The sequence below is a fragment of the Gymnodraco acuticeps genome, unplaced genomic scaffold (genome assembly GCF_902827175.1).
Source record: "Gymnodraco acuticeps unplaced genomic scaffold, fGymAcu1.1, whole genome shotgun sequence".
In the NCBI taxonomy this organism is placed as follows: Eukaryota; Metazoa; Chordata; class Actinopteri; order Perciformes; family Bathydraconidae; genus Gymnodraco; species Gymnodraco acuticeps.
Genome location: NW_022990558.1, coordinates 758211 through 778079, shown reverse-complemented (window position 1 = coordinate 778079; position 19869 = coordinate 758211). Strand labels below are relative to the sequence as shown.

Here is a 19869-nt window from a genome sequence, read left to right as displayed (position 1 = left end):
CATCTTATTACTGATATATTCATAGTACTGTTTGTAATTATGTAGGTTATGGTTATACTACCTTTACATGTAGCCTATTTCTACTCACAGAATGTTATTGGATAATAATAAAATGCTTCTAGAAATAAGAATAAACATAATAATACGCTTTATTTATAGACCACTTTTAAAACTAGAGATATAACTCAAATGTTCTCTACAAAACAATCGGCAAATGCTAATTAACAATACAATTAGACAATACAAATGTATTAGAACAAATATGAAGTGAATGTCAGTGTATTTAAAAACTGAACAGAAATAATGAGAGCTCGTGAAATATTACAAAACGACAAATCTTTACAATATGTAAATCCTAAACTATTAGGTGCTTTAAAAAAACTTTTAAAATATCCCCAACATTCATTCTAAAACATAGGAAAATGTTAAAATGGTTCTCGGAAACTTTTATTATGCTCAATTAGACGTTTTAGAGTGAACATCATGTTTCTACATCATTTTTTCATACAGCACATCATAATGTGTAAGACTGCACTCTATTATCATACACCACTTGCACTTAAACAGGCAAACATTACAACTTATCATATGTGATTATGACAACATCTCTGACTCTTTTTTTATTCAAGAGCCCAAATACTTTCCTACACGTCGACCAAAATGTGTGGCTTGTGTCACAGATAGTCCATTCATCGTTTGGAGAATTTCCAAAGTAATCGATTATGGTTAAAATGATCCCACAAATTATTTAATTTAGGAAGTTATTTTAATAATGTGTGAAAGCTCAAGCTGTGAACAAAAACAGACACAAAAGAAAATGTAAGTAGCACTTTTTTATTTTCAAGGAGAAAAACATAGAACACCTCTGAATTCACAGTAAGACCAAAGCAACAGATGTCCCCTACGAAGAGTAGTATAAATACGACTTGGGCCAAAAAAACATGATAAACATTCACAATTCATCCAAACAATAGGTTGCAGCAAACAGGTTTACCATGGGAAGACTGTCCATATTTTAGAGTTAAAATAAAGTCTATTGTGGGATAAAACATTATTAAGTCTCACCAGGTTGAATGGTGACATAAATGATCCGGAAAGAACTGACTTCTTATCAATGTTATGCCGCTGTTTTTGGAACAATTGCTCCGTTTGCAGGTGAGGTTGGAGGAGAGGGGCTTTTGAGTCGTAATAGCTCCCCTGGTGCCACCAAGGCGACGATGTTCTCCTTCTTGGACAACCAGAAAGCCGGGTAAATAGGCTGAAGGAACTCTGCCTTGTACTTATGTATGAGCGTCATGGCGTCATCCACACCGTAGAAAGCCAGGAGGCCTCTTGAGTAGTCCACGTAAACCCCGATACGAGTAAACTTCTCCACATTGAGAGGGGTTTCCACGTCGCTGTGCCAGGCGGAGAAGGTGCGTCCGTTCCACTGTAGACACCAGGAAAAGTTGTTTCCCGTGATGCAGCTGTTGCTCTCGTTGCCCTTGCGGTCGATGCTCTTGTAGGTTAAACCCAAGTGCGTGCCCTCGCCGCTGATGTCCACCTCAAAGTAGTGGCGGCCCAGATAGAAGCTCTCCGTCGCCAGAACTTGGCGGCAGTTCTCGAACCTCTCAGGTACGTCAGGGTAAGGGTGCTGCCAGGGTGTGGTGTTCGTCACCTTCCTGTTTTCTTCAGTCAGCCGCAGGAACTTGTGGGCGGTCTCCGCGTCAAAGCTCACGTTGGTGGAATCTGGGAGAGGATTGTGTAAATGTTATATGTTGTAAGAGTTATGTAAGACTAGTCAGGAGTGTAAATACCACTGAGGTCCCAGAGGTCTTTGGGTCCAGAAAAGCGCTATATAAAATTAATATATTATTATTATTATTATACCCTATAAAGTGTTGCTTTTGTTTGTTTCCATATTTATTTTCAGTCACAACTTTGGCTTGTGACTTTGTATAAAAAAACATGTTTTTGAGGCCCAAACAGGGAAGGGATTTCATATTCCAAAATATAAACATAACTGTGAATCATAACTTATTTTTTTCCTAAATTTCTCTGCTATTAAAGATCTCACGACCCTTTCACATTTATCTCGTGACCCTCCAGAGGGGCCTGACCCTAAGGTTGGGAGCCACTGGACTAACTGTATACAAAGTAGTTGTTACTCCTTCTCTTAATAATGTCCTATTTTTCTGTAGAACAAGAACCTATGCTTTTGAAAGACTTGGCTGATAACACTTCTGTATTTAAACAACGTGTTACTTGTGATATACTATTTCTATATTGGTGTGCTTTTAAACATTGTTGTCTCGCTATTTTGTGCCTCTACTGTGACATGTTTACATGCTTTAATGTTTAAGGGAGTGTGTGGGAGAGAAACTCCCTCTGGAAGGAACTTTGGGATGTTAGCCTTTGCAGACCATTTACATGCACAAAAACCTATAACAAACTACAGGAAAGGGCTAACCCCCAACAAATATAATGTGTCCCCTTTAAACGTGAGTCATTCCAATGTTCTCGGAAATGTAAATCCGATCAAATTCAACGTGTTGCTTTTCTTAAATGGATTTAAGGGTAGCAGGATGTTAGCGAATGGGGACTCATTATCTCATATTTTCTAAATTCCTCACTACAACAATGATTGCAGTTTCTCAGCCAGATGGCTCATATTCAATTACCGAAAACACTTACACTTGAGGAAGTCGGTGTGTGTCACTGGATCCGGTATAGTCATGTTCTGTTTTGCTGCAACAATTTCATGAACTGTTGTCTTGATTCCCATTTTGTCTGCAATTAGAGAAAGTTAATTTCAGTTAGAACATAACTCAAGTTAGATTTATTAGCTTTGTCATCAGCTGGCACAAGAACGCATCACAGGGAAACTAGTATGAGCTGTCTGTCGGCTCTGTAAGTGGCACACATAAATAGGTGTGCCTCGAAGCCCACAGGTGGTTGGAAAGCATATTTGTGTGATAACGCTATGACACACAGGCTGAAAATTCTTTACATGTGTGAACACGTCCTGACAGCGAAACAACTATCAGTACATCTATAATTAAGTCAAGGTTTTTGAGTTCCCCTACTGGTATCTTTTCTTCTAGTTTCTCCTACCGTTCTTGCAGGTCTCTTTCACTTTCTCTATGTATGAAGACACCAGCATGGCACACAGCTCGTGCGTGGACTCAACGATGACGCTGCTGAAGGAGGTCAGACGGTCCATCAGGCCGATGGAGACCCCAGGCAGAGAGTTATCAGTGGCCTCTTTCTTCCACTCCGAATACTCCTGTAAGACAAACACAGCAACATTCAGGTATAAGAAGATTTTAGCCTTTGGTTTCACTTTGTCCTTGTGTTGGCTTTGTTCCTTACCTGTAAGAAGTCCACATCATTTTTGTTCTTGGAGAGCTTCTCCACCTGCGCCTGCGTCTTCTTCAGCTCTGTGCACCTCTGCTCCAGGTGGACCCCGGATGCCGTCGGCCTGCCTCAGTGCCTGCTTCTCATCGGCCTCCAGGATCTCCGTCACCTCCCGCTTCGCCCTCTCCATCACGGCCTGCAGCTCCTCGAACTGGGTCTCAATCACCGCCTTCACCTCTGTCACTGAACTCTGTGGGACAGTCAAGTCAAGTTAATTGATTTTATACTGAAACTCTGAAATGAGAGCAAATTACTTTTGTACATTTTTCTGTTATACTCTTTTTGTCCTGTATATAACTTATAATGTCTGTAACTCAACTAGATCTTTTCTATTTATCAGTTCTGACTTAAAGAGGACATAATGTGCTTATTTTCAGGTCCATATTTTGATTGTGGGCCTCTACTGTGACATGTCTCCATGCTTTAATGTTCAAAAAGCTCTTTATTTTTCGCATACTGCCTGTGCTGCAGCACCTCTTTTCACCCTCTGTCTGAAACCAGAGCCCAGTCTGCTCTGATTGGTTAGCTGGCCGGCTCTGTTGTGATTGGTCAACCGCTTAGAGATGTCCCGCCCCTTAGCCTATCATGTACAATGTAGTTGTGATGTCACTTTATTATGGAAGTAAACAAAGGAGTCCGATGGAGGCGTTTCAAGCCTTTGCAGACCTACATGCACATTAACCTACAGTATATAGCACTACAGGAAAGGGAAAACCCCCAAAAAGCATAATAGGGCCTCTTTAATTAAAGGTCCCATGTCATGGCCATTTCTACTGATCATAATTCCATTGTTGAGGTCTACTAGAATAGATGTACATTGTTCCAAACTCACATTGGTTTCTCATACAGCATCTCTGTATAGTATGCATATTCACTCTCTGTCCTACACGCCTTGTTGGAGCTCCTGCACCCCCCTCCCTGTGAGCCCACTGTGCTGACAAACAGATGAGAATGCTGCGTGGGGTCTGGGTGCCATGTTGGCGGGACGTTGCGCGGCTCGCTGCAGCGAGGAGCGGACAGTGTGAGCTCGGTTCAATTCCTGCCGAGGGGGCTGCAGGCAGCCCCCCCCCCCCAAGCACCTACAGTGTAAGCGCGCCACAGTTTCGCCGCTGCGAGGCTCCACTAGCACCCCCGCCCCCCCCCAGTGCGTCACAGTTTCGCCGCTGAGAGAGTGTGTGTGTGTGTGTGTGAGGAGCTCCACAGATTGATCAATTTGGACCAATGGGTCCATTTGGGTATGGGCACGTCACTGTACAACCCTGTCTCCTAAAAATTACGTTCCCACAGAACTAAACTGCATTCTCAATTACGTTTTGCTAGAAACGTATTTTCTCCCACGTTATGTTCGTTATTCTTTCACACACAGTGACGTCACGAGCTACCCACAATGCAACGCGCGCCATATATATATATATATATAAATACGCCATTTTCCTGGAGGTGCTAATATCCTGGAGGCGCTAATATAAACAGCTAGCTAACGTAGCCAGGCAGAGCGCACTAGGTTTTTTTTCTGAATTAACGACCGAAGAAATCGCTGCATATCTTCGGATTACATCTCTGGACTTAAGGGGTGTGCTCTAGGTCGTTACCAGCGTAAACTAGAGCTGACTTGAGGGGTGTGCTCTAGGTCGTTACCAGCGTAAACTAGAGCTGTGTGGGTTGTTCGATTGCCCTTACAGACTGCCTGCAGATGTATGGAAAAACGACTCTCGAAAGTGGCCTTCGGTCGATTTTGGCAGCATCTACGTATATCTTCTGGAAACACCAGGTGAATACCCCACTTGTCACAATAATATTATCATGCCAATGCATATATGTGGTATTTTAGAGTTGACTATATTGATTAAGGCAATAGACTATGATATTCTGGTTGCACCTCGTGTGAAATGGCGGATACCGGAAGTACGGTGTCGCCCTCGGCCCAAAACCCGTATGTGTGTGTGAAAGAATGAACGTATCTTAAATACGTTTATTTTCTAAATATCTTCTAGAAACATATTTTCTCCCACGTTACGTTTCTTATGCACGTATCTTAAATACGTTTATTTTCTACATATCTTTGCCATTTATTGACTTGCTTATAATAATGATAATAGTCATTTATAAATATAATTTTAGAGCACACATTTGAAATCAGTAGACGAGGCTGTAATTTCGCCAGCTGTTACTCATGAGCGAGGCAGAAAATAATAGTTTTAACATGCCTAAAAGCTGCTGTGTCGTTTATTGCACCTCAAACATTAAAACAAATCCAGAGTTACGTGTTTCTGTACTTCCTCTAAGAAGAAAGGACAGTAACAGAAGATCTCTGTGCCTTCAGGCTTGATCGCCATTCAAATGACAGCGTTGGGTTTCCCCAAAAGTGGGCGGGGCTGTAAAGTGACGTACATTTTACTCTCATCTATTATTCAAAACCATTCTATTTATTCTAACGTAAATTACATGCCAGTGTTTTATCTTTTTATTTGAAATCGTATAATGTCGGACTTTTTTTCCCGTCTGTGAGGAAAATAAATGGGGTTTAGAGCCTCAAAATACTGAAATCTGTATTTTTGAAAATCTTTTTTTCCTTCTAATTTGTTATTCTTTTCTAAATAACACACTGTTATTTACTCAACAATAACACACAATTATCCTTGCTTTTATTTATTCGTTTAATTCTATAATATTGGGCTTTTTAGCCGTAAATAAAGTCACCGGAAACAGACGTAGGCCTATAAGGGACATTTCGAGCGATACACACCACAAACCCACTGAACAGATTACCCAAGATCCTCAGTTTGAAGCTCGTTGATTGGATGTTTTAGCCGCAATACATGTTGGGATATGATGTTAATGCGATATGATATCCGAAAACATTTTACAAAAACACATCTGCCGTAATTCATTATTTATAGAGCCCTGATGAGAAGACTTCTAGACAAACAGGAGAACTGCCGCCAAAACTGAATATGTGACGTGGATCATAAATATATCAACAATTAAACAACATCTTGCATTTCTTTTCACAAAATACGTCTCCTTGCAGTATCAATAGTAATTCGGCTGACTTTTATATTTGATCCAATTGGTAGATAGGTTATATTTACACCATAACGGTGCACAGCTGATAGAAAAGGACTTGTAGTTTTTAAAGATATTACTGATTTTCTTTGAATATAAGAATGTAAATAAATACTGAGTTGAGAGAATAGTCAGGGGTTTTGGGTGATGGGAGACACATCTATGGAATCACAATTTCAATAGCTGACCATTAAATGACGGGTATGCCTTTATGTCTGTGATGTTTTACAAATCAGATATTAATGTGTAGAAGTAAAACATGAGAAACAGTATAGCAATATCCTGTAAAATTATTTAAAAACATGAATAAAACTACACATCTTCAGATGTTATACATACATAAGTGTCCTACACTAATAATACAAAGTTATTATTAGTATGCTGTGTGTACCTTGTGTGCACCGCCTAGTGGTTAAAGCACGTTATTTAATTATTTTTGTTGAATAATGTTATTTTTGTTGAATAATGTTATTTGATGAACAAAATATTAAGAGTACATACTTTCATAGGGGGAAAGTAGAAGGTCAATGATATAAATATAGAATATAAAAAAATCAAGAACATACTGTAAGTGATCTCTACAATAAAACAGTTTAGTGCACGATGTGGCGGGCGGTGCATGGTGGCGAAGTCGATAGGGACTTGGCTTGGCAACTGGAAGGTCACCAGTTCAAGTCCCGGCAAGACCAAGTGCTACCGAGGTGTCCCTGAGCAAGGCACCGTTCCCTACACTGCTCCCCGGGCGCTGTTCAAAATGGCAGCCAACTGCTCCTAACACTAGGATGGGTCAAATGCAGAGAAACAATTTCCCCACGGGGATTAATAAAAAGTATATAAAAAATAAATAAATGTACAAAGATATTAATAGGAGGATGTGCAAAACAGACAAACTAATTAACCTCTATTTAAACATTAAATAATACTTTAGGTTAAGGTCTTCTTTCAAATAAGAAAAAAGCTTTAGGGGTATCTATCTACAGATAACTATTAAGCTTGACAAAGTACTTAACGTCTAATATATTTCTTTCCTGCAATGTTAACTATGTTGAAGCACTTATTTTAACTGATATTATACATATGAATTATACTCTTATGTATGTAGATAGTATAAGAAATGTGCAGAATATGACAGTTTAATGGTGGAGGTATACATAGATGTCTTGTAATGACAAGACAAATCTTGGGTCACAGGTCCCTCAACAGTGCACTGTTGAAGGACCTGTGACCCAAGATTTTCATTCATTGCATAACTACACCATAGTTGTGTATATGATACGTCAATAAACCTTAGAAAATCTTGAAATCTTGAAAGGGATGTGCAAAATAGCCATTATATACAGTTTTTAATTAACTATTAGTAGAGAATAACGAGTAATGAATATACTTTATAAGGATCTGCAGATAAATGTTTAGTCCCCCTCACAAATACTTTATTACAGATAAGATGTAGAGAGGTTGATCTAAAACAAGTTTTACAATGCAAAGTAATTCAATAACTTTAAACCTTGTATGTATTGTCAGTAATCCAAATCATAGAATCTTATAGAAAAAATAAATGCATTATTTATGAACATTTTATATTCAGATTCTTTACTTATGACATAATTATTATAGAAAATGCATGTGCATATTTCAGATATCTTACTATATTTATAATGATAGCCTAATTATATGTTTGCTGCCTGCGATCTGCGATCTACGGAGGCCTGCTCCCACCTGTAGAGTACGGCTGCACTGGAGAGGTTTTTACCCCGGAGTCGCCGCGGAGAGACGGAGCGGCTCTACCTGTTGCTGCCTGCGATCTGCGATCTACGGAGGCCTGCTCGTCGTGAAGAGACGGAGCGGCTCCACCTGTTTGCTGCCTGCGATCTGCGATCTACGGAGGCCTGCTCCCACCTGTAGAGTACGGCTGCACTGGAGAGGTTTTTACCCCGGAGTCGTCGCGGAGAGACGGAGTGGATCCACGCTTTGGGCTTAGCCTGCTTCCACCGGGCGTGTGCTGCTGTGTGGAGGAGAATTTTACCACGGCTGGGGCCTGCTTTCCACCTGTGCTGGTTCTGCTGTTGCAGAGGCCTGCTTTCACCCCGGGGATACCACGCTGCTGCTTTCATCTATCCTTTGCTGCTGTGCTGATTTTGCTCCAGGAACATCGCGGATTCTGTGTGCTGGTATGGGAAAATGGCCGATATCGGGATTCTGCTGTGCCTGTTAACTATTTTGGACTATGAGAAGATCTAGTCATTCTGAGGAGTCTACTGGATTCAGGTCTGTTCTGCCACCCGCAGTGGGCATCCCCTGCAAAGGTTCGGATGTGTTACACAAACAATTACCGGTTGCCTTGTCACAGTCAATCTGCTCGACAAAATATGTTTGTCTTTTTTGTTTTCCTGCGATGATGGTTCTTCAGGACTGCTTCTTAAGCTCTAATCACACTCTCGCAGACTTTTCCGGTGATTCTAAAGTAGATGACAATGTATGTGTGTCGCTTAAGAGGAAAAGATGCCTGTTTTTGTTGTTGTTATTACTGTCAGGAAATGTACAACCTAACCCTGGTCCCCCCAGTAGTAGTAGCTACTCCTGCTGATTTTAAAGCTAGATCTGGGTTGGGTTTCATCCACTTGAATGTGCGCAGTCTGTTAGGTAAACTAGATTTTGTCCATATTTGGGCGAGCTCGACTGACGCTGACGTCATTGTTTTATCAGAAACATGGCTAAATAAATCTATTTTGGCCTCTGACATTACCTTAAATGGTTATAATGTGTATCGTACCGACCGGCCTAATAAAGGTGGTGGCATTGCCATTTATGTTAAGAATAAGTTCAGTGTATCCACATTAGTTTCCAAATCTATCAGTAAGCAATTAGAATTTTTAGCCTTAAATATAGAAGTGGCAAAGGGTCAACAGGTCATGGTCGTGGGCTGTTACAGACCCCCCTCAGCTGTCAAAGACTCCTTGTCTTCGCTAGCAAATATTTTATCGCAACTAGACTACAAGGAAATAGTGCTACTTGGAGATTTTAACTGGGACTGGTTAATTACAGTGTCAGAGCATTTTAAAAACCTTTGTATCTCTTTAAATGTTACTCAGATTGTTGACAGTCCTACTCACCCTAATATTAAGTCCCCAAATAAATCCTCCCTAATTGATCTCATTCTAACAATTGCAAATGATCTGAGTGACCACTGTGTTGTAGCCACAATTAGGGACACTAAGGTCCAAAAGGTTAAACCTCGTATTATCATCAAGAGAGACATAAAACATTTTGTGGAGCAGGGTTTTGTACATGATCTGTTTGGGTTTAATTGGGGAAAAATCGATTTGTGTGCTGATGTTGAGACTGCATGGTCTTATTTTTATCTTGGTTTTATGGAAATTATAGATAGACATGCACCCCTGCGTACATTTAGAGTGAAGGGACGGGACAATCCTTGGTTTTCTGCTGAATTATCTAGTCTCCTACATGAGAGAAACAAGGCCTGGGCAAAGGCTAGGAAATCAGGCTCAGAGGTAGAACGGCTGCGTTTTAGGCAGCTAAGAAATAGCTTCACTTCACATGTCAAAAGTGCTAAATCTAAGTATTATCTGTCAGTTACCACAAAGAACCTGAACAACCCTAGAAAATTCTGGAAAGCCATAAAATCGATATTCACCGGTGATATCCGTAAGGTTATGGATAAACTACCATCTTATATCTGCTCCCTGATCTCTCTGCGAATTGAAAGTACTTATTGCCTGAGATCGCATGCTGTGGTTTTATTAAATGTGCCAAGTGCTAGGACTGTCTTAGGGAAGAAAGCTTTTAGATGTGCAGCTCCACTAACATTGAACAGTCTGCAAAAAGAATGGAAAATTACCAAGCTAGTACCACTACATGTTTTTAAAGCTCGGTTGGATGCTACAAAATCAGATGCTGTTGGTACCTGTACATGTGGTTAAATATGTAAATTGTAATCCCTGTACATTTTGCTGTATGATGTCCTTTTGTTGTTCTGTTGTTTATGTTTTTATGTCTTCTTGTGGAACCTACTGCTGCAGGTCTCCCTTGAAAAAGAGATCATTGATCTCAATGGGATTTTACCTGGATAAATAAAGGTTTTGAATTGAATTGAATTGACCAACTATCAAATATCTCTCCTGATTGTTGGCAATTGACAATCACCTTTCCTTTAATTTTACTCAGGTGTAACTAAAGTCTGATTTAAGGGTTGTTTATATTTCACATCATTAATCAGAATCTGCAAAGTAACTAAAATAAATGTAGTGGAGTAAAAATACCAGGTTCACCTCTGAATTGTAGTGGAGTAGAATTACAAAGTAACAATGAGCTGTCATGTGGGTATATATTAATGCTGCCCATTATGGATACAAGCGATTTTCACCCATTTAGTAATTACATGTTTTAAATTTGTACACACCAATAGGGCTGAACGATATACCGTGTCATGGCGATAACCGCGGTATGCGCATGCGCGGTATTCACACCGCTGGGACGTGCGGTTTTATTCATTTTTTTTTTTTAAATGCTAACGCACTTTAGCACATAATTCAAAATAAAGATACCCTTATTACTTATCGAAACTGCACATACAATATATCCGATTAAAGCTGAGACTCCACAGATTATTTAAGTATAGTATCTAAGCGATCCGATCTCGCAACAGGAGAACCAAACACAGACATCACAACACGTACCTTTTACGGAGCTTTTACGGGAGATCGTCTCACCGTAGCTGTCAATCTGATCAATGGCATAAAACGAGAAAGAAAAAACGCGGCTGAATCGGTTGATCCATAGGTTGATAATGTATATTTGGCTTTAAAGCAATTGTTTATAATCCATAATTCCATTTTTATGTAAAAATCGGATCACAAAAGTTAACTGCTAATGGTAGCCACCTTGGTGGTATGCAGCTTCCAGTTTTGGCTACGCGTCGTCACTCTCACTCCTTATTTGTTCATGTGTTGGTGTGTGTAGAACTTCCCCTGATATTTGACCTTTTTAGACAGATTTAGCACCAAAAAAACCCTCTTTTGGGGCCATTTGGGTGGATTTTCCATATCTCTGGCCCACCTTGCTGGATTTTGACATGTGACATCTCTTTCTGACCGTCAGAGCCAATGGAATCGAGGGGAAATCACACAGTCCTTATTTGGTAATGTGTGTGTGAGAGACTTCCGCATAGCCAAGACCGGAAGCAGCAGCCACTATGGTAGCTACCATTAGCAGCTAACTTTTGGTCTGCGATATTTACATGAAAATGGAATTATGGATTATAAATTAAATTATTTTTTTATACAGAGACGTTAAAAACCTATGGATTAACCGATTCAGCCGCGTTTTTTCTTTCTCGTTGTAATGCCATTGAACACGTCTTTTGATCAGATTGACAGATACGGTGAGACATCTCCCCTAGAAGCTACGTAAAGGTACGTGTTGTGATGTCTGTGTTTGCTTCCCCTGTCCGAGTTCAGATCACTCAGTGATGATACTATATACCTAAATAATCTGTGGAACCTCAGCTTTAATCGGATATCTTGTATGTGCAGCTACGATAAGTAATAATAAGGGTACTTTTATCTTGAGTTCTGTGCCAAAGTGTGTTAGCATTTTTCGCTCAGGGGTCATTTAGATGCTTCTTATGAGACTTGTGTTTTGTTTTGGTATAAAATGGTTTGTATCGTCAGTTAGCTGAGATTATTTCCGTTAATCTGGTATAACACATTAATAGGTTCTTAAATATTACGATCCCCTGAGACACAAAAAAAGAGTAAAGTACCCGTCGGGACTTTGGGGTTTAACAGGTTAAAAAAAACGCGATATATACCGCAGGGGGGGGGGAAACCGCGATGTCAGTTTTTTTCAATACCGTGCAGCCCTACACACCAATGTGTTTCCTGTCGCCTAAACCTCCAGGGCTGTACACAGTTTAATACTGTCAACTTCTAATTTTGGGAAAAACGAAAACATCTTTTAAAACTACAATTCCCAGTAGAGACGTGCCATAGAGAACATGTTGCGAAACACAATAGCCAGTATGTGTAGTTCTGGGGGGGCGTTCAAGTCCAGTTTTGAATAGTCAGCCGTGGTTTCGTTCCATTTCAAGAGGGGATTATGGGTAGTGTAGTGTCTTCGGCCATCCTAAACTGAATTTTTTTTCGGATAAAATATTGCATTAACAACACCACATCTGGCGTCACAGAGATCTTCTGTTACTGTCCTTTCTTCTTAGAGGAAGTACAGAAACACGTAACTCTGGATTTGTTTTAATGTTTGAGGTGCAATAAACGACACAGCAGCTTTTTGGCATGTTAAAACTATTATTTTCTGCCTCGCTCATGAGAGTAACAGCTGGCGAAATTACAGCCTGCCTACTGATTTCAAATGTGTGCTCCAAAATGATATTTATAAATGACTATTTTCATTATTATAAGCAAGACAATAAATGGCAAAGATATGTAGAAATAAACGTATTTAAGATACGTTCATAACAAACGTAACGTGGGAGAAAATATGTTTCTAGAAGATATGTATAAAATAAACGTATTTGAGATACGTTCATAACGAACGTAACGTGGGAGAAAATAAGTTTCTAGCTAAACGTAATTGAGAATGCAGTTTAGTTCTGTGGGAACGTAATTTTTAGGAGACAGGGTTGCACTGTACCCAGGAAGAAAAAGAGAATTGTCTAACGAGGCGTTCTGGGGCAGCATCAGAGTTGGGTGTAACGGCCCGTCCACACAGCGGCGTGCGTTGACTCTTGGCGGTGGGCGTATCTGAAGCTTGGGTTTTTTTTGCGAGCAACGCGACCAACAACCAATCACATGAATCTCCCGCCCCCGACATACAAAGCAATAGCAATGTTAAAAAGAAGTAAACTGGATATAAAATCCCCAAACAGGCGAAAACCTACCAGTTTCACCCACTGTCTCTGCCTCCTCCCTCCATGCCTCGCTCCTCCGGTTTGTATCCCGGTAGATGAACAGAGACTGATCATACAGCACCGGGTGATTCACTACCGCTATAATGAATGTTCCCGCTATTTGTTTGGAATATGAGGAAATGACCTGCGTAGTCTCTCCCAGCATACACGCGGTTTGATTGGCTAGCGCTTGTACTGGCAGATTTGCATAAACGGGATTTCATTGGCTGACGCTTCTGCCGAGGCGCCAAAAGTTGAACATTGCTCAACTTTTGAAGCGAGCAACGCCAGCAACGCTCCACGTCGCTTCCCAAAATGCAGTTCGGCTAAAAGTGACGTCATCCCATTCAAAGTGAATGGGCAGAAGCGTTGGAAGCTTCAACGCACGCCGCTGTTTGGACGGGCTGTAATAATATTTTATAATTCAGTAATCACAATACAGTTACTAACATTGCCCGACACGCGTTACTTCGTTACTTAGGCTACTAAAATCAGTCATAATCAAACCTCAACCTCAACAAACCTGCAAAGAACACATGCTAAGGTGAAGCTAACGCACAGCTATTTGTTGTTTGTTTATATCAGTAGTCTGTTCTTCTCTGTTTTCCGGTTGTTGCCTGTTTTGAATGACGAATACACACTACCGCCGCCTGCTGGTAAGGAGAGTTATTGCCACTCACGCATGCGCAGTTCGTACGTGCTCGGCTGAAGTCTTGGCGGTGTGCTCCAGTCTGGTTCCAGTGCAACACATGGCCAACACGCAGGAGAACACGCCGACGCAACAGCGTGAGCAAAGATAGACTGCGCAAAATATACAGATAGCAGGAGACAGAGGACAGCCATGGTCAGATAGGAAAACATTCAGGATCTGGATCAGTCTTATGCGACAATGGAAACTGAACTAAAGAGAACATTTGAAACTTTAGCAGTCTGCGAGATCTGCCTGCAGGGAGGGGCGGGCCGGCCCTGCGAGTAAAGTAACGAGTAAAGTAACGAGTAAAGTAACCAGTTACTTTATGTAGAGAGTAACGAAGTAGTGTAATATATTAATTTTTTTTAAAGTAATATGTAATATATTACTTTTTTTTAGTAACGACCCCATCTCTGGGCAGCATAGACAGGTAGTTTTACTCGCTACAGGGTGTACTTTGCGGGTTTGTGACTCTGCAGACCGTTTACATGCAGAAAAACCTTCAGAACACACAAGGGGACGGGTAATAACCGGAAAAGCATGACATGGGACCTTTACATTCTGTTTGTCTTGAGCCCAAATATTACTATTCTGTAATATAATTGTTTTTATTTATATCACTCACGTTTCCTCACACTTCAACACAGTAGCAAATACTGTATATGCCTCTTACATCCAAAGTTCTAAATAGTAACTATAGAGGTCACATTGTGTGGATTGAGGACCATTTACATTCCCAGAGAGGAAGTGATGCATATATATCGCTCAACAGGTAACAGGTAGGGAGTGCATGAAGTCACATGATAATCTTACATAACATGCTCAGTGAGGGAATGCCTGGTTGCCTCTCAAACACATGAAAAACATTGACGGTTGCATTCCCTCCCACACCTCAGGGCAACTTCTCCTCTTGGGGCGGCTCTAACACCTCAGGGCTTACACAGGTGCTTCTTGAGCCAAATATAACTGCTGAGTAATTAAGTATTGTGACATCCATGTGTCACACACACAGTGAGTCCGTTTCACATTACTCAGACGGTGTGTTTATTTACCTCGATAGTCACTGTGTTGAGTTGGAGTTTGTTGATGGCGTTCTCTGCTGCGGACACGGTCTTCACCATCTCTATCTGCTTGTCTCTCAGTTCCTTCTGTGAACACGAGGAGAAGAAAGAATTCAGCATAGAGTCTTCACAGTAACCACAAACCATGCTGTCATGCTGAACATAGGTCAGATCCTGGCAGACGCAAACTGAATGTATGGATGTAATGATGTAAACATTTAGGCTGTTTCTTCAGGGAAACGGTTTTGTTTCTGAGCGTCCTCTCCTCTAGGTGTTGGGGGGGAGAGCAGACATTGTGTTCTGCACTGTGACATTATAGCTTTCAAAACGTGGCCTTTTTTTATGAATCAAGTCTGAATTCCTCGGCAGGTCCAGACATCTCTGGAGCTGAAGCTGGTGAAAGAATTATGTCCAACCTTTCTGTCGAAAGGTTAGACGCTGAGGGGAATCTACAAATCCCTTACTTGAGACGTAGTAATAGAGCATCAAGTCTATGTCTTTTTTAACCTACATTTTTAAAATGATTATAGACATCTGCTCTCCTACAGCTAAAACGTATGACGTAAACGTAAAAACGTAAACGATGTTTAAAGTTTAACTTCTTCATATGTCTAATATTATAGTTGACTTTTCATTCAGGAAGTATGACGCTGCGCTGTCAGTACACTTCTCCATGTTTGTGATTGGTCGAATGCTCCAAATACCACCCCTTTCATGTGAACGCGCACCTAACTAGATAGGACACGGCTGGCTTGAGCGATCCACTTGATAACCCGGGTCGTATTACCGTTTAGCGAGAGCGCGTATGTTTTGGATTAGGCCAACCGGCTAACTCAAACATATCCAGGTTAGGTTGAACCAGCTTCGTAGTACAGGCCCCTGGTCCCGACCAGGTTAGCCGCACAGCATAAGTTACCATGGAGATCTAGCCTGCTAAAAAGAGAACCAGCTTCGTAGGACCGGAAACCCCGAGTTTTCCCTGAAGTTAGCCGGCTAAGCGAAAATCCTGCTTCGTAGTATACCCCCCAGCTCGAGTGCGCTAGAATTTGAAAGTACACAACCGAAAAAAATCTGCCCCTTCCTTCAGACTTCCTCACAGAGCCCCTCCTCCAACACACACGAACGCGCACATGACTAATGAGGGCAAGAGATAAGTTTGTGCACAGATTGAAGGCTGACAGGCAGGTAGGCCATCCAATTATCTGACCCGGGCCGGGGCAGATAATTGGTCTAGCTTTTTACAGCGCCACGGCTTCCACAGATGAAATATTTGTATATATTTATAGTCAAAGTATTTAATGTATTCATTGTTATCGGGATGTAAAGAGCATTTCATGGAATATAACAAGTGTTTCTGAAGTGAATTAACTACCCTACCTTTAATACAACTTTTATCAATGTATTTGCAGTTGATATTCTGATATATTTAACCAATTTGAAAAAATAAATACCTTAACTGACTGTATATCAACATTTTTGCTGTAATGTTTTTTGGATCTTGCTTGTATTTATGTAACTTTGTATCTATATATGTATGTCTATGAGATAAAAAAAATATGGCTTTGACATTCTATTCATCCATGTTAGATTAATTGATTCACCAAACTCAGGCCAAAACTTAAGCAAAGTTTCTGAACCACAATGAAACTATTACTGTTACTTCCTTTCCCAAAAAACATCAAGGAATGCTTCATTTTTGGTTAACTGGATAGGAAATACTGTCACAATTTGAGCAACAAACAGTTATTTGACCTACAGAGAAAGGAAACTTGTTTTAATCTAGACTCAGATTACAGATTCTAGAGGTAAATTATGATAAAAACCGCTCTAAATTCTTCAAATATTGCATATTAATCTTGACTAAAACAGATGCTAACCGTTGACTCCAATGTGATGCTAACACACATGCTAACACACAAGATGCATCCACTGGTGTCTGGTTTCTCCCCCTGAAAACATTGCAGGAGTAGACAAGCGAAACCAAAGTCTGAGACATGTCATGAGTTCTATTAAAGGAAGAGTGTGAAAATGTGGAACATGACCCGAACAGGAAGTCATGTCACTGTATTGTCTTCAGGTTGTCATGTGGAAATACATATTTTTTTAAGGGGAAATGATTGAGTGCATAAAACATGCAACTTGATGTCCTCTATTAGAATCTATTTTACTTCTATGTATACACAGCGGAGGATTCTTTATGCAGCTCATAAACTTAAAGCCTGTATTTGAACCTTCATTCTCAAACAGCTCCAGTGAGCCACCCATCACTGTTTGATGTACAGCTCTGATGAAGCACTTTGAGGTTGAGCAACAACACACACACTGCAAATAACTGCAGGTGTAAGCTAGAAGCTACAGCTCCCTGCAGGAATCTGGACTACAGTTGTTTAACCTGAGGGTCATGAGCTGTCAGAAAAAGAGATTGATGACACTCTAGCTGGAGCTTTGTTTCTGCGTCAGAGGCGCTAAATAGAATTTCCAGAGAACCAAATGTTGTTGTTAATCACACAAAGCGAGCCTAGAATATGATGACCTTTACAGTGGATATTAAGTGAGAATTACTGTCCTAATTAGGTTTAAAGAGATTATAGATATCATTATTGGACATGTGAGAACAACTGTGGTGTATTTTGAGGATACATTCCCATCTACACTGGTGCTCATCAAATCCTCTCAATTAGACACCTCTTTTTTATTACATGAAAGCACGACTTGGGATATAATTGAAAAGTAATTACACTTTTGGTTGATTTTATGGCTCAATAAAACATATTTTAGCCCTCATGTCATCAATCAATCAATCAATGTTTATTTATATAGCCCAATATCACAAATGTTACATTTGTCTCAGTGGACTTCAGTTTGTACAGAATATCAGTATGACAATACTGTGTCTGCTCAAACTGTAATGGACTCAGCCTTTGCCACACAGTGACAAATCGATAACAAATAAAAGCATTCATCGAGGTTTAAGATAACAAAACCGCACTCTGGACATGCTGTAATATGAGAATATGTTGTTTTGTTCAAATCTGCTGCACTCAACAAGGATTATAATCACCTATATATACAATGTCAACATGTTGTCAACATTCCCTGTTTAATACGAACAATGCTGAATATAGTCTGGATTGTTGGGTTAAAACAAGCAATATATATTGAATATATAATTGCAGACAGAGAAAAGCAACCTGTAGCCAGTGAATATTTTAGATATTGCTTGATAAATGATTTAGAAACATTATGTACACAATTAGAATTTTTCCTGATTTATCTTTTTTTTTTGTCAAAAACTGGACACCTTGATCATTTGAGGTAACACAAATATTTCATAAGGAGAATTTCTGAAACGAATTTATGACCTGTGATGAGTACAATGCTTACTTTTTTTTAAAGTTAGTTTATCAACTAATTACTCAAAAATATAGTTGTATCTTATTTCTTGATATATAGTATTGAGGAGTTCTAATTAAATACAAAAAAAGATTATTTTTGAAAAAAGTATCACTCGCCTCTATCCGACTGCGAGCCTCCACCACAGGGATGGTGTTGTGGCCCTTGTGCTCCTCCGTCACACAGTCCTGGCACACGCAGCAGGAGTCGGCGCAGCAGAACAGCTCCAGGGGCCACTTGTGGCTCTCGCAGGTCCGCCTCTCGATGTCCCTGAGCGGCTCCACCAGCCGGTGGTTCTGAAACTTGGGGTTCTCCAGGTGAGGCCGGAGGTGGGCCTCGCAGTAGGACACCAGGCAGGTGAGGCAGGACTTGAGGGCCCTGCAGGGGCTCTCGATACAGGAGTCACACACCACATCGTCGGGGCCCAGAGGTTCCTCCTTCACCTCCTCTTCTTTCACCTCTTCTTTCACCTCTTCTTTCACCTCTTCTTTCTCTCCATGTGTCTGTGGTGGCCCCTCTTTCTTCTCCTCCTCAGGCTTTTGAGGGTCTTCAGACTCCTTCAGGTCTTCTTGGATTTTGATCTCCCCCGTTGTGTTAGGGTCCTGCTCCTCTTTGCTCTTGATCTCCGGAGTTTCAGCCTCTGTTCCGTTCTGTTTGGGTTCAGGTTTAGGCTGGTCTGAGCTCTGCAGACACTTGGGACATCCTTTGTTTTTGTCCCCCAAGCAGGAGCCACAAACAGGGTGAGGGCAGGCTGCTGTCTTCTCCCCGCTCAGTGCACCTGAGCAGACAGGCTGCTGGGAGACTGGAGCTGCTACAGCTGCTGTGTCTGCCATGTCTTCAGAGTCTCTGTCTGTCAGCCTTCTCTCTTCTGCTCTCTGGAGAGAACTGGCTCGGCCACTCTGTCAGCCGGCAGTTCCTGAAAGGCCACACCTAGAGGATGTCAGCGGGAGTCAAAACCCATAGTTTCAGTCTAAAAGCTCTCCGCCCCTACATCCAGCCAGCCAGACAGACACACAGAAACACACACACACACACACACACACACCCTCCCCTTCCCCGAGGAAAAAGAAGCCACAGGGTGGAGCCCACACTGTAAATGAGGAACAGAGGTGTGGAGTTGCATTCCCCCACATGCATTGTGTTTGAACATGAAGCGAAACACACACATCTCTTATCTTACCCTTTGTTTGTTGGTATCTGATGTATCATCATGATTAGACTGAGCAGATCACTACTGCAGCCTTTTGTCTGCCAGCCTGCTTCCTCTCTAACATCATGGGAGCATTTCTGTGCTCCAAAGTTCAAGTGGAAGTTCCAGTGAGAATGCAAATAGTGAGTGA

At 41.0% G+C, this 19869-nt stretch overlaps 1 protein-coding gene across 1 annotated transcript; it reads right to left on the bottom strand.

The window, feature by feature from the left end:
- Positions 1–818: 818 nt before the first annotated feature.
- trim16 (tripartite motif containing 16) lies at positions 819–19362 on the bottom strand. Its single transcript, XM_034227483.1, is given in 7 exon segments — positions 819–1728; positions 2674–2769; positions 3094–3265; positions 3352–3444; positions 3446–3586; positions 15128–15223; positions 18649–19362. Coding segments are annotated over 7 exon segments (1923 nt in total). The 3' UTR covers positions 819–1117.
- Between the last annotated feature and the right edge of the window lie 507 nt (positions 19363–19869).